The sequence below is a fragment of the Eubalaena glacialis genome, chromosome 9 (genome assembly GCF_028564815.1).
Source record: "Eubalaena glacialis isolate mEubGla1 chromosome 9, mEubGla1.1.hap2.+ XY, whole genome shotgun sequence".
Lineage (NCBI taxonomy): Eukaryota > Metazoa > Chordata > Mammalia > Artiodactyla > Balaenidae > Eubalaena > Eubalaena glacialis.
Genome location: NC_083724.1, coordinates 9858527 through 9870509, shown reverse-complemented (window position 1 = coordinate 9870509; position 11983 = coordinate 9858527). Strand labels below are relative to the sequence as shown.

The following is an 11983-nucleotide window of genomic DNA, read 5'->3' as shown; positions in this document are numbered from 1 at the left end:
AAACCGGCTCCGGGAAGGCGCCGCCACCCGGGGGACGCCAACTCAGCCTGGTGCGACCTACCTCGGCCGACAGTCGGGGGCCCCGGGCGGCCACTCCCGGCCGGCGCCGTCCCCTGGTGGAGCCGCTGCGCTCCCCGCCGTCCGTGCAGTCTGGCCTCGCTCAGGGCCACTCCTCTTAGCGCTGAAGCTTTACAAAATATTAATAATAAAGAAGGCGAGAAAGAAAAAAAGAAAGCCTTCATTCCCCAACTCCCAAATCAGTTTTTCAAGGGGGTGGGGCAGAAGAATTTGTTTCGAAGGTGACCCAAACTTCTGCGAGGGGTCAGAGGGGCGCTCGGCCTGGCCGGGGCGCCCGGGCCCGCACTCGGGGCCGGACACGGCGCGGGGCGCAAGCCGGGGGCGCGGGGAGCCCTCCCGCGGGGGACGGGGGGGCAGCGACGGCACTATTTGACGTGGAGCCTCCGGCTCATCCCGGCGCAGGGATACGAGGCGCACCAATGAGTTCAAATGTCAGGAAGTTTGAGGAGGGGTGAGGCGGCTCCCGGCCGGAGTATCCCTCCGCCGCCAGCTCCAGCTCTAAACCGAGCGGCTCCTCGGGCGCACCATGGCACTAGAGTAGTGCGGGGAGCGCGCCTGGAACCCCGCGGCCCGCTGCGCCCCGCCCGAGACCCCGCAGCGCCGCCCGCGCCCCCCCGCAGCCCGCGGGGCCGCCCCTGCACCCCCCCTCCCCCGCCCGCCGCCGCCGCCGCCGCCGCTGCCGCCGTCGTCTCCTCCCCGCGGCTCCGTCTGCCGCCGCCGCTGCAGCCCGGCTCCGGGGCTGACAAGCAGGTGACAGAGGAGCCGGCGCGCGTGGCTACGAGTGCTCGGGAGAGCGCGGCGCGGACTGCAGCCGCCCCGGCCCGCCCGCACGACGCCGGGGCCCGGGGCCAGCGCGTCGCCGCTCCGCGCTCGCCGGGGGCAGCCGGCGGCCCCAGCCGCAGCCCCAAACCCGCGGGGGCCGCCCCTCCCCGGCTCCCGGGCCGCGGCGGCGGCGGCGGCGAGCCGGCAGGCGGGCGGGCGGGCGAGCACCCTGGCCGGCGGGGCCCGCAGCGCGCCCCGCGTCCCATGGATATAGCAACAGGTCCCGAATCGCTGGAGAGGTGCTTCCCCCGCGGGCAGACGGACTGCGCTAAGATGTTGGACGGCATCAAGATGGAGGAGCACGCCCTGCGCCCCGGGCCCGCCACTCTGGGGGTGCTGCTGGGTGAGTGCGGGGTCGGAACGCCCGAGTGGTCACGGGCAGGGGACAGGGGCCTCCTCCCGAGGTGGACACAGGGGTCCAGGCCAACGGATAAAGACAGTGGTTTTTAGAACATGGGGGCGTGAGGGACACAGAGAGAAAACTCCTGGAGTGATCACCAGAGGGGCAACAGGCAGGCACGCCTAGACAGGCATCCTGAGGGGACAGAGGTATGCAGGGACACCACCTAGGAGGAGCGAGGACAGGACAGCTCCAGCCGCCACCCCCCATCCTCACCGGGCCTCAGTTCTAGAGCTGCCACTCCGGGCGAGAGGTAGGAGGCGGGTGGCAGGGGTGATGGAGGACTCAAGTAGTCACCTTGGCAAGCTTGAGAGTGGTGCCAGGTCACTTGGGGAGAGGGAGTCTCTAAGAGGGAAATGTTCCCTGGGTCACCTAAACCACAGATTTTGGGGAGATGAGGGAGAGAAAACAACGAACGCCACCGTGGGGCGTGTCAGCCAGCGGGCGCCTAAGCCTCACCTCTCCTGTCTCGGTCCCAGCCGGCTGCCCCGCGCCGTGCTCGTTCTCATATGTATTATCACCAAGCGCCGGATCTCCGGAGAAGGGGAGCGCGCAGCGCCGAGCTGAGGCTCCAGGCCCGCAGCCTCTCCGCGGCGGAGTCCGCCGACTGGGACGAACTAGCTGAGGCTGCCCGGCCCCTGGCGCGGCGGCCGGGGAAGCGCAGGCGGCGGACGGCGGTCCCAGGCTGTCCTCGCCTTTGGGGCCGGAGCTGCGGGCACCGCGCGATCGGGACGCTGGGCCGGGCTGGTCGGCGCTGACGGCCCGGCTCTCGTCCTGTGCGCTGCAGGCTCCGACTGCCCGCATCCCGCCGTCTGCGAGGGCTGCCAGCGGCCCATCTCCGACCGCTTCCTGATGCGAGTCAACGAGTCGTCCTGGCACGAGGAGTGTTTGCAGTGCGCGGCGTGTCAGCAAGCCCTCACCACCAGCTGCTACTTCCGGGATCGGAAACTGTACTGCAAACAAGACTACCAACAGTAAGCGCCTCTCGTCCTCCTCCTTTCCCGCAGCCGCACGGCACTCCAGCCCGGCCGCCCCCCTGCCAGGTCGGGCCCGCGTCCGCCCTGCCGCCGGCCCTGCGCGCCGCTGGGCCCGTCAGCTCCGAGAACTCCGCGGGTTGCGCGTCTCCCGGCAGGGCAGAGCCGTACCAGCCCGGCCAACACTGGTGGGGTGGCCGGGATCCTCCGGCAGCCCCTATTGCCATCCTTTGTCCGGGAAACCTGCGCTGGGCCGCTCAGTCGGGGTGCGGGACAAGGCCCTGGGCCGACTGGGGGGTACGATGCTGCAGTCGTGGGACAGGGGCTGGCTTCACTGAGGCCTGCATTGGGGACCGAGAATTGATTTTCAAACGAAAGCAGTGCTTTAGGGAGCCGGGCACTGGCGGTGTGCTTCCCCAGCCCAAAGGCAGGGTTTGTGTTGGTTTGGGATTCTTGAAGCAAGGAGGTGGAATGGCGGGGTGCTGAAGTGCCCAAGCAGCCAGGGATGCCCCCTTCCTGCCAGGCTCCCTGCTGCACTTTCAGTCCCTGATGGAGAAAAAAGGGTGTGCATTCTCCCCAAACCGTTCCATGCGGGAATTTTGCTTGTATAGTTATCGTTGGTTGGAGAAGCTGTCTAGGAAGAGGATCTTAAGAGGTGGGAAACCACAACTTGGGTTCCCCATGGGGTGAGGAACTGACCAAGTCAGCCTTCCCCAGCAGCCCTTCTTTCTTGCCATGTGTATGTGTTGGGGAGGGATGGCTTGCTCCGCCCTGGCGCAGCCCAAGCCTCAGCGTTGAGGCCAGAAACTGTGGCCTGAGCCCTACCTACTGACTTTTGCTTTTAGCTGAGACTTGGGTTTGTGTGGCAGGGGGCCCCTGGCAGATAAGAGTAGATCCAGGTTTTGGTTTTTTTTTTTTTCTTTTGACCCTCTGAGTTTTGTGCCTGACAGTGTGATTAAGAGGGAGGCAGAGAGGAGCTATACCAGGAAGAGGGTGTGGGGATGCCCAGGGCAGCAATTTGGAGACAAGTGGGTGCCTGTGAGAACTTTCTAGCAAAGCCCAGAAAACCGTTTCAGATGGGGCTGTAGGGTGGGTAGGCTGCTCGAGTGGTTTGGGCCTCAGAGGGGGCTGTGTGTGCCCAAGCCTCTGGGAAAAGGCTGGGCTGCAAGTGCTTGGTAGTAAGTGCAGCCTACCTGCTCTGCCCAGGGACTGTCCCTAAATCCAGGCCCTGATGCGAAGTGGAGCAGTTTGGCTGAGACCTGGAAATAGGTGGAACTGCAGGCCAGAGCCCTTGAGAGGGCATCGGGTTCTACTTCAGAAGTCTCTGTGTGAGCCCTACGCTAGCACCTATTCTGACTATGCTCCCCTGGTCTGGGGGCCCAGCAGGAGCTGCTTTTTCTGCCTTGCTCTTCCTGCCAGCTGGGGGGCATTGAGAACAGGAATTGGGACCCTGTTCAGAGTCAGCTCTTCTGTGGTCCCAGAGACCTCCCCCTCTGGACCACCCCAGGTTAGGCACACTGCCATTGACCGTGTTTGTGCTGTGCCCCGGACTGATACGATACTACTTCCAGGAGAAAGTGAGGCCACCGGTCAGCTCAGCCACAGGCAGGCGTACAGCAGCATAAAGTGAAGAAAGTAGTTTGGGGTAGATGTGATTGGAGGCTTGGGGCTGGCCCCTCAGCAGGGCTCACCGGCCTCAAGTCCACACACATCCTCGCCTTGCTCTGTTTGCCTGACCCCGAGCGCGGTTGTGGCAGTGCCACTCCCCGCACAGCTCAGCCTGGATTACTTAACACGTGCGGGCCGGAGGCCCAGAAAACTGGAAATGGGCCTCCGAGTCATTTGTGCAATTTTTTGAAAAAAAATTTTTTTACATTTTGTAAAGACTCTTTCCAACCTCTTGTACATATCTGCTCACTCTCTCCTCCCCACCCCTCAGTCATTTACAGAGCTTTTCCTTAAAACAAGGAGAGGATGCCCCCCTGGTTCTTCAGAGCGCAGAATTGTAAAGTCACAAATTTTGAGCTGGATGATCCCTTAAAGCTGAATGGCCAACTCCCTCATTTTACAAAACAATTAAACGTTAAACAGCTATTGCTTTGCCGAAAGTATGTTTGTTTAAAAAAGAAGAAAAGGCGCCTAAGAGCTTTCTTCCTCTGTGCAGTAGGGGTGTGCTTGCGGGAGAATTTTGGTTCAGGGCGAATCTCCAGCTCGAGTCTAGGTCCTGAGGGCAGCAGGCGGGCATTATTCATGCCTCTCACGGTGCCTTCCTCTTTCGACCCCCACCCTTTCTTCCAATAATGCCAATTAGGTATCTGCACTAGGCTGGCCAGTTGGGGGCTGAAGGGGGATTGTTGTTATCAAGACAATTCTGGGGACAAATACCCAGTCGGATCTCGCATCAGCTTTTCTCTGCGAGAGGCAGCGCAGAAAAGCAGGCGGGGGCTCACTGGGAAGCGATGTTCTTTGCACAGTAAAAATGTATTTCACGATTTATTTTTTTCTTTGAGGATCGCAGATGCATATTTATTGCATCTGTGCGTAAATGCTTTTCAGACGAGAATCCAGGCAAGTGGGCGCAGAAACGTGCCTTCTCAATTTTGTGGAGTCTGTGCGTCAGCGGTATTGGGAAATTAACACACACCCCCGCCATAACTTTTGAAAAATGTTTCTTCGTCTCGATAGGAGTTGCCGGGCTCGGTCCTTGGAAAGAGATTGCTATTTTTATTAAGCGCCTCTTCCTCCTTTCGATTTGTTTTAAAGATCCGGGACACAGACCCAGAGGCACAGCGTTATTTTACGCACCACGGGGGTGATTAATTGACGTTCGGGCGCATTTAATAGCATTTGATAAAATCCACCCGCACGTCCTGGACCTGCAAAGTGGAGCGCAGGCCACGGCATTTGGGCATTTTCACGCATAACTCGAAGTCTCCTTTTTCTCAGTACGTGTTTTTCGGGGGCTCCTTCAGGGGAAAAAAAAAATCAGCGTATCGTTCTCCTGTGCCCGAGCCTCTGGCCCCTCGGCAGCCCGAGCTCCTTCTCGGACAGAAAACCCGGTTAGAAACCGGGAGGAAACGCGGCCTCCAAACGCAAAATCACGAACACCTCTCTCCTTCCTTCACCGGAGAACGCATTTTAAAAAAATGACAACATAAATCCCCCTCCTCATTTTTTTTTCTTCGCCGCTTGGCCAAATAGAATTATGTAACTCTCTTTTCTTGCCGTCTGTCGCTCGTCTGGAAAGGGTTTCTATCTTTCTATCCCGAGGAGGTGGCGAATTCCGGGAGGAGGCTCCGGAAGGGGGGAGGGTCGGTGGAGAGTCCAAAAATCTGTCACAAAATGGAGCCTAATCGCTTGTAAAACAGCTCCCAGATCTGGCGACCCGAGCCTCGTCGGTGTGCGAGCCGGAGCCTGCGTGCGCCCTGCGTCTACCTCGGCGTCCCGGGCTGGCGGCGCCCTTCTGCCACCGGGCCTTCCCGGGCGGCCTCGCCTCTCCGCCGCCGAGCCCGCGCCGGTCCCCTGGGCCTCGCCTGCCCAGGTAGGATGCGCCCACTGCAGCAGGAGTGGGGTAGCGAAGCTTTGATTGAGTTTCACAAAAAGCCGTCTGAGTCCTGGGGTGATTTTTTTTTTTTCTTTTAAATTTACCCCAGCTGGCTGCGGCTCCAGTGGCCCAACCCCGCTCTTCCCAGCACATTCCTTTCCTGGGAAGTGTTTACACCGGGAAAGGCCTTCCTGGGAGGCTCACCTCTGCTTGGAGCAGCGGGTGTGGCGCACGGGTAGAGCAAAGTCAGGCCCCAGCCTTTCCTGGCTGCTGCTTCTCCCAGCTTGGGCGACCTCCCTTAGGCCCTGCTGTAGGGTGCCAGTTACCAGCAGCATCCCCTCCACCAGTGGGTACCCCAGCTGGCATGGCCCCCATCAGACCAATTCAGAGCTGCAGACACCCCTGCCCACAGCCTGGGCCAGAGGGCCTGTCCTGGAAGTGGATTTCCTTGGAAGGAAGAGCCAGCGCTTTCCCTTATTAAAAGGCCTCCGTAGTGCTCTTCCTGGAGATCTAAGGGCTGAAAGGCTCACTCTGCCAGCCCAAGTCTGGGGACCCTCTGGCTCCTGGGAGGGCACCTCTGCATTTAACCCCAGCACCTTGGCTGTAGGCGGAAGGGTAACCAAAGGCCTTCCTGAGGCTGCAGTTCTCCGCTGCTGAACAGAGGCATTATTCACAGCTGACTCCCGGCTCACCCTGTATTCCCTAGGCTCTGGGCTGGTATAGCCTAATTTGTTTGCTGGGTTTTTCTCGAGTGGGGGAAGCAGGCTGTGAGGATCTCCTCTGGGGTATGTGATTGGTGACCCTCAGCTCCCTCCTGTCTGTCCATTGGAGCCAGGCTTAGGACCACAGAGCCTTGACACCTACCTGAGCCTCTTCTGTAAAATGGGGGACATAGCCACCCGGGGGAAAGTATTCTTACAAGGATTGGAGATAACATGCCCCAAAGGACCTGGCATCTTGCCTGGCATGTTGTTAATACTCTGGAAATTATTGTTGTTACTTTATCACCATCAGCGTGGCAAGGAATGCCTTGTCTCCAAGGCCACACACCAAACTGCCCATGGGTTCCATGCCAAAGAGAGGGGCAGCTGGCATGCTAGGCTTGCCGTAAGCCTCTGTGTAGGGAAGATGAGGGATACTCTGGGAAAACCATTCCCTTTTCCTGAGTGGGACAGTGTGAGACAGACCTGGGTTCACCTCCCAGCCCCAGCACTCAGTAGCTGTGTGATCTTAGCCAAGTGGCTGCCCATCTCTGAGCCCCATGTTCTCCATCAGCAAAGTGGGGGTGATGATATAATTTCTCAGGGTGGTTGTGAGGATTACACAAGGTACCTGGGTGGGGGTGGGGAGGTTTCAGTAAATGTTTCACACTTCATGGGATCCAGTATCCTCTCCTGCACTTCTAGAGAGGCAGAAAAGCTTCTGATTACATGAGTGAAAACAAATGCCCACTGTGCATTTGCAGGAAGGGCAGGCATCAGGGTGGGCCTGGTGTGCTGGCCTGTTTCTCCTTGGGGGGTGGAGGTTGGACTAAAGCAAAGATCTTTCCCCTGGGGAACAATTGGAATCTCCCTGGTCTGCATATAACTTGGAAAAGCACACAATAATATAATTTAATATTTGGAAAACTGTTCACGCTCATTTGTTTTTGTGACTCAAACGACAGAAAATAAAGCTCAACCGACATCTCCGAGGCTGCAGGGGAGAGTCAGAAGAGGGGGTGTGTGAGGGAGAGATCCAAGGATTTGTATGTTTTTCAGGTGAGAGACACCAGCCTGGGCAGTCAGAAGGCTCCTCCAGCCCAAGGAGGTATTTTTGGTCCATGAAAGCTGGCAGTGCTTCCCCAGGGAACTTCCTCTATCCTGCAGCTGTGAGGTTTTTAAAACAGAAAAGGGAAAACACACACACACACTCACAACCACCCGGTCCTACTTTGGCATTAGTTAGGCGGAGAGATGGAGGATACTCTCAGTGACATGAGTTATAACTTCCAATTTGTTGGACACCACAGTCAGGCCCCAGCTTTAGGGGAGGGAAGAAGAGAGGGATGGTCCACTCATCCAAGGAGTTCCTGTGAGCTGTCAGTCAGTTGAGGGTGCAGGAGGACCCAAGGCCCTTGGCTCTCTGGCTGACCCAGCCCTCTCCAACCCCCAGATTCTGTGCTGATGGCAGCAGAGAGCAAAACCAAAATTATATATATTTATTGCCACTGCAGTCAGAAGTGGGGAGGCGGTGGTATTGAGGGGAAGGCAAGGCTGAAAACCATATTTGAAAAAGTTGATTCACGAAGGCAGAGGAAGCAAAGTGGCAGACGTTTGCCATTTCATCGACCGGCTGGTGTTCTCCATTCATGTCATAAATGTCTCCTGTCATTTGAAGCCAAAAGCAACATGATTTGGTTCCCCGGTGGCCTATAGAGTTTTTCTCCTTTTTTTTTTTCTCTGTTTTTTTTTGTGTGTGCAGTAAATGTTTATTTGTTAATAATATACTTTAAACAGCCTAGCCTTGACCTCAAGTTGCCTGAAGCATCCATCTTCTCTCAGAAAAATCTTTCAAAGTTTGTGTAATTTTGGGGGGAAGGTGTAACTGACGGGGCAGTGAAGGGCCTGTGTTTGCTTTAACTACTGCCGTGTTGGCAGTGGAGGGGTATAAGGGGCCACTGTGCTCCGAATGGCAACTTTCTTGAGTTTCAGGCCTGGCTGACAGCACTTCCTCGCTGCCCTTTACCTTGCCCTCGCCTGATCAGTACAAATAAATTTCTGCGTGGGCCCTTCCTTTGTTACTCCTGGGGCAAGGTTGTATCCATTTCTGTTCAGCTTCTTGACTGGCAGCTGCTGGACCTGCCTGGTGGACCCTGGAGCCCTGAAGGGAGGTGGGGGAGTATAGGGGTCTGGGGGGAGGGGGCTTTGTCACAATTGGGAGCCAGGCCCAGACCTGGACCAAGTGCGCCGGCTGATGGCGGAGCACCTGGCTGGCCTGGCACTTGGTGAACTGGGGGGAAAAACCTGGTTCCTGGAATCTGGTTCCAGAAAAAACAAAGATGTTTGCTGCTTCCTAGCCGGCCATGCTGTAAGAGGTTTCCTTGGGAACTGTGAGGTGGTTGCCAGAGGGGAGGGTCCTGAAGGCTGCCCAGAGCAACAGAGGTGCCCACCAGGGCCGACAGGAGTCAGGAGACCACCGAGCAGCTGGCTAGGTGCAGGAAGATGAGTGAGCATGCTGGAACACTGTGCTGCCAGGGGTGCCTCCCCACCCCCAGGTGCCTCTGCTGGTGCTGCAGCAGCGAGGATGGTGAGAGGGGAGGAGCTGCACTGTCCAGATGAGCTGGGTGTGACTGCCATTCCCCCCCTCCCGCGTCCTGCTCTCCTCCCGGACTCAGTGACTGTTGTCATGTGACTCCGGAATTGCCATAGTTGCTGCGCTGCCTAGGTGTGGGCACCCGCCCAGGCCTGGAGTTGCCCGAGCCTGTGGAGATGGAGAGGACCACGGTGCTCTGGGGCCACCTCCTCTAAAAGGAGGGCCCTCTGAGTGGGGCACATTTTCTCAAAGGAAACAGCAAGATTGCAATTACAGATCTCGATCGAAAATGTCTCTGGCTCCCAGTGACACAGGCCAAGGGCATTTAGGAAAGCTGGTGCCTCTTCCCAAGCTTCAGTTTCTTTCTCTGTGTAATAGGGGTGATAATTCCAATCTCACAGGGTTACTCAGAGGAAAGTGAAACAAACCCAAAGATGCCAGGCTGTGTTCCGCATTCAGTCAATGTATGTTTCCTTCCTGCCTGCCTGGGAAGTAAGCCGGAGGCTCCCTGCCTGGCAGGAATGCATTGTCTGCCCTGAGTGGGAGGCCCAGAGAGTATAGCCTCCTAAACAGGCCTCCTGGAGCAGCTTTGCCCACCCTCTTGCTCCTCACCCGGGTCTGGGCTGGTGTTTTTGAATTTTTTCCTTGCACAAGGAATGGGGCAGGTCTGGCCGTCAGAAACTGGTCCTTGGAGGCAGGCAGTCAGCAGCCTGTGGATGGGCCCCCGTTACTCCTGAGGCACGTAAGTCCCCAATTTTCCCCAACAGATTCTTGAGCGTGGCCGGTGTAGATGTGCAGTGGCAGGAGCAGAGCCTTACTAACCAGAGGGGCAGGCCACGGCAGTGCACCTAGAAGGAAAGGAATGGGTGTTTCTCGAGTGCCTGCATGTGCACTGACCTTTTTTGCTCTAGCTCCATGTATAGGTGAGCAAACCCAGGCTGAGGGAGTTAAGTCACTTCCCTCAGATCCGAAGTTACTCTGTAGCAGATTCTCCCCCCTGCGGGTCTAACTCCCAAAGCGGATGGGAGCCACCCCCCTCACTCCTGATCTTCCGGAAGCCCCAGATTCCCACTTTGGACGGTCGTGATTCTCCCTAGAGCACCCAGCGTGGAAGGTGGATGGGTGGGTGTGTGCACGGGGTGGGGGTGGGGGGGGGTGGGTGTGTGCACGGGGTGGGGGTGGGGGGGTCACTGCCCTTTTCCCGCCGGAACGCCCCCAGTAAGGCCAGTCCTTGCCAGAGAAGGAAAAAGGTTAGAATAACTGCCTTTCTCCGGGCGGGGAGCTTCCTTCAGCGCCCCCCACTCCGGCGCGCGGGCCGGACGGCGCTCAGCGGTCTCCACCCGCGTTCTCCTCCAGGCCCACCTCTCGGAGGGTTCCTGCTCCTCGTTCTCCTTTACCCCCGAGTGGGGCAGCACCGTGCACAGGCTCCTTGGCTCCCGGGCTCCTTGGCCGAGCCGCGGGCGCCAGCGGCGGTTGATGAATTTCGGTGTCACCAGGGGTTTAGCCCGGATTTGGGAACCGCGGGCTCTAATACGCGCACACGGTCCTGCCCTTTCTAAAGCGCAGCCCTTTCACCCAGCCGCTGATTTATGAAGGAATCCGATCCCGGGACGGGCTGGGCTGGAGCCGGGAGCCCGGGGCCCCCGCGGCAGCCTTCGGGCTCTTTGTCGTTGCGGGGGCCCTTGGCGGCAGCGGGCGTTCTCCTGGGCTGGACTCGGGGAGCTCTGCAGGGCGGGGCCTCCCGCGACCCAGGAGTTCCCTCCGAGCCACTTAAACCCTCTGGTAGGGAGCAAGGCTGGTGGAGAGAGTTCGCATTTTCATTCGGAATTGAGCAAAGCCTTCGCCCCTCCCCAAGCCCTCCGATCGACCCCCTCGGGCAGGCCCCAAAGCGGCGAGATCGGGAGGTTTGTTTATCGAGGGAATAGAAAATTGAAAAAAAGAGTCTAAGACCTTTTTCCCGCCTGAGAAATGTGCAAAGTCCCTCAGCTCCTGGAGGCGGCGAGGCGCCCGGAGAGCCGAGTTCCCGGCGCGGACGCTGGGGCCGACCCAGCCCCCTCCCTCCGGCGCCCCCGCCGCACCACGGCGGGAGGGCGGATTTTTTTTCAGATTCGGTTTGCAGGGGGGAAATGGGGTTGTATCAATCCACAAATATTTACTCTTAACAGACTTGTATCTGTGGAGATTTCGAACAAAGACAGTTTAGGGGGATTACAAAAACCCTAAACCCCGTTTTTCTCCCGGACTTGGTGCTTTAAATGCCAATTACAGGCGAGCCATATCCAACAGCAACGGGGGGAGGCGAGCAGGGTCCGGGGAGGGAGTGGGGGGCGAGTCCAGCCATTAAATGTAACTTTTCATTATGAAAAGGATTTCGCCGGTTTTATCTTCTAATAAGATTATGTCACGAACACAAGTACCTAGGATGGTGCTGAGTGACAGGGCTCTGTCGTTTAATCAGAGGCTGCGCCGCTCAAACCGCGGGGCCCTTTGTCCGACGGAGTGAACGACGGAAACTTGCCGTCCTAATCCCCTTATTCATGTCAAGCAGAGAAAAGAAGCCGAGCACCTTACAACCGTGTCCCCTCCACCCCTTCCGAGGGCGCAGGGAGGAGGGGGGCTCTAACCCTGCCCCCCCCCCGTGCCTTTCATTTCCCATCGCCCTTGGGTTTCCCGGGCCCTCCAGGCGTTGCACCAAAGGTGGGGGAAGGGATTGCTTTGGGGGAGCCTCAATTGTCAGCTTCTGGAAAATGGGGCAGAGGACTCAGGATACAGAGGATACAGGTTGGTGGGATTTTTTGCCTCCACTGACGGAGAGCACAGGCCCCATCTGACCCCTTCTCCCAGGAAAAGTGGCACTGGGTAGTGCACACC

At 58.2% G+C, this 11983-nt stretch overlaps 1 protein-coding gene across 2 annotated transcripts in view; it reads left to right on the top strand.

Annotated features, from left to right (window-relative positions):
• Nucleotides 1-1021: 1021 nt before the first annotated feature.
• The window catches only part of LMX1B (LIM homeobox transcription factor 1 beta), an 83742-nt gene continuing 72780 nt past the window's right edge, over nucleotides 1022-11983 (top strand). The window contains exons 1-2 of one of the 2 annotated variants that reach the window (XM_061199920.1): nucleotides 1022-1243; nucleotides 2088-2274. In XM_061199920.1, coding sequence (XP_061055903.1) covers nucleotides 1105-1243; nucleotides 2088-2274 — 326 coding nt within the window. In that variant the 5' untranslated portion in view covers nucleotides 1022-1104. The remainder of the gene's footprint in view (nucleotides 1244-2087; nucleotides 2275-11983) is intronic. The other variant, XM_061199921.1, reaches the window with a different exon arrangement.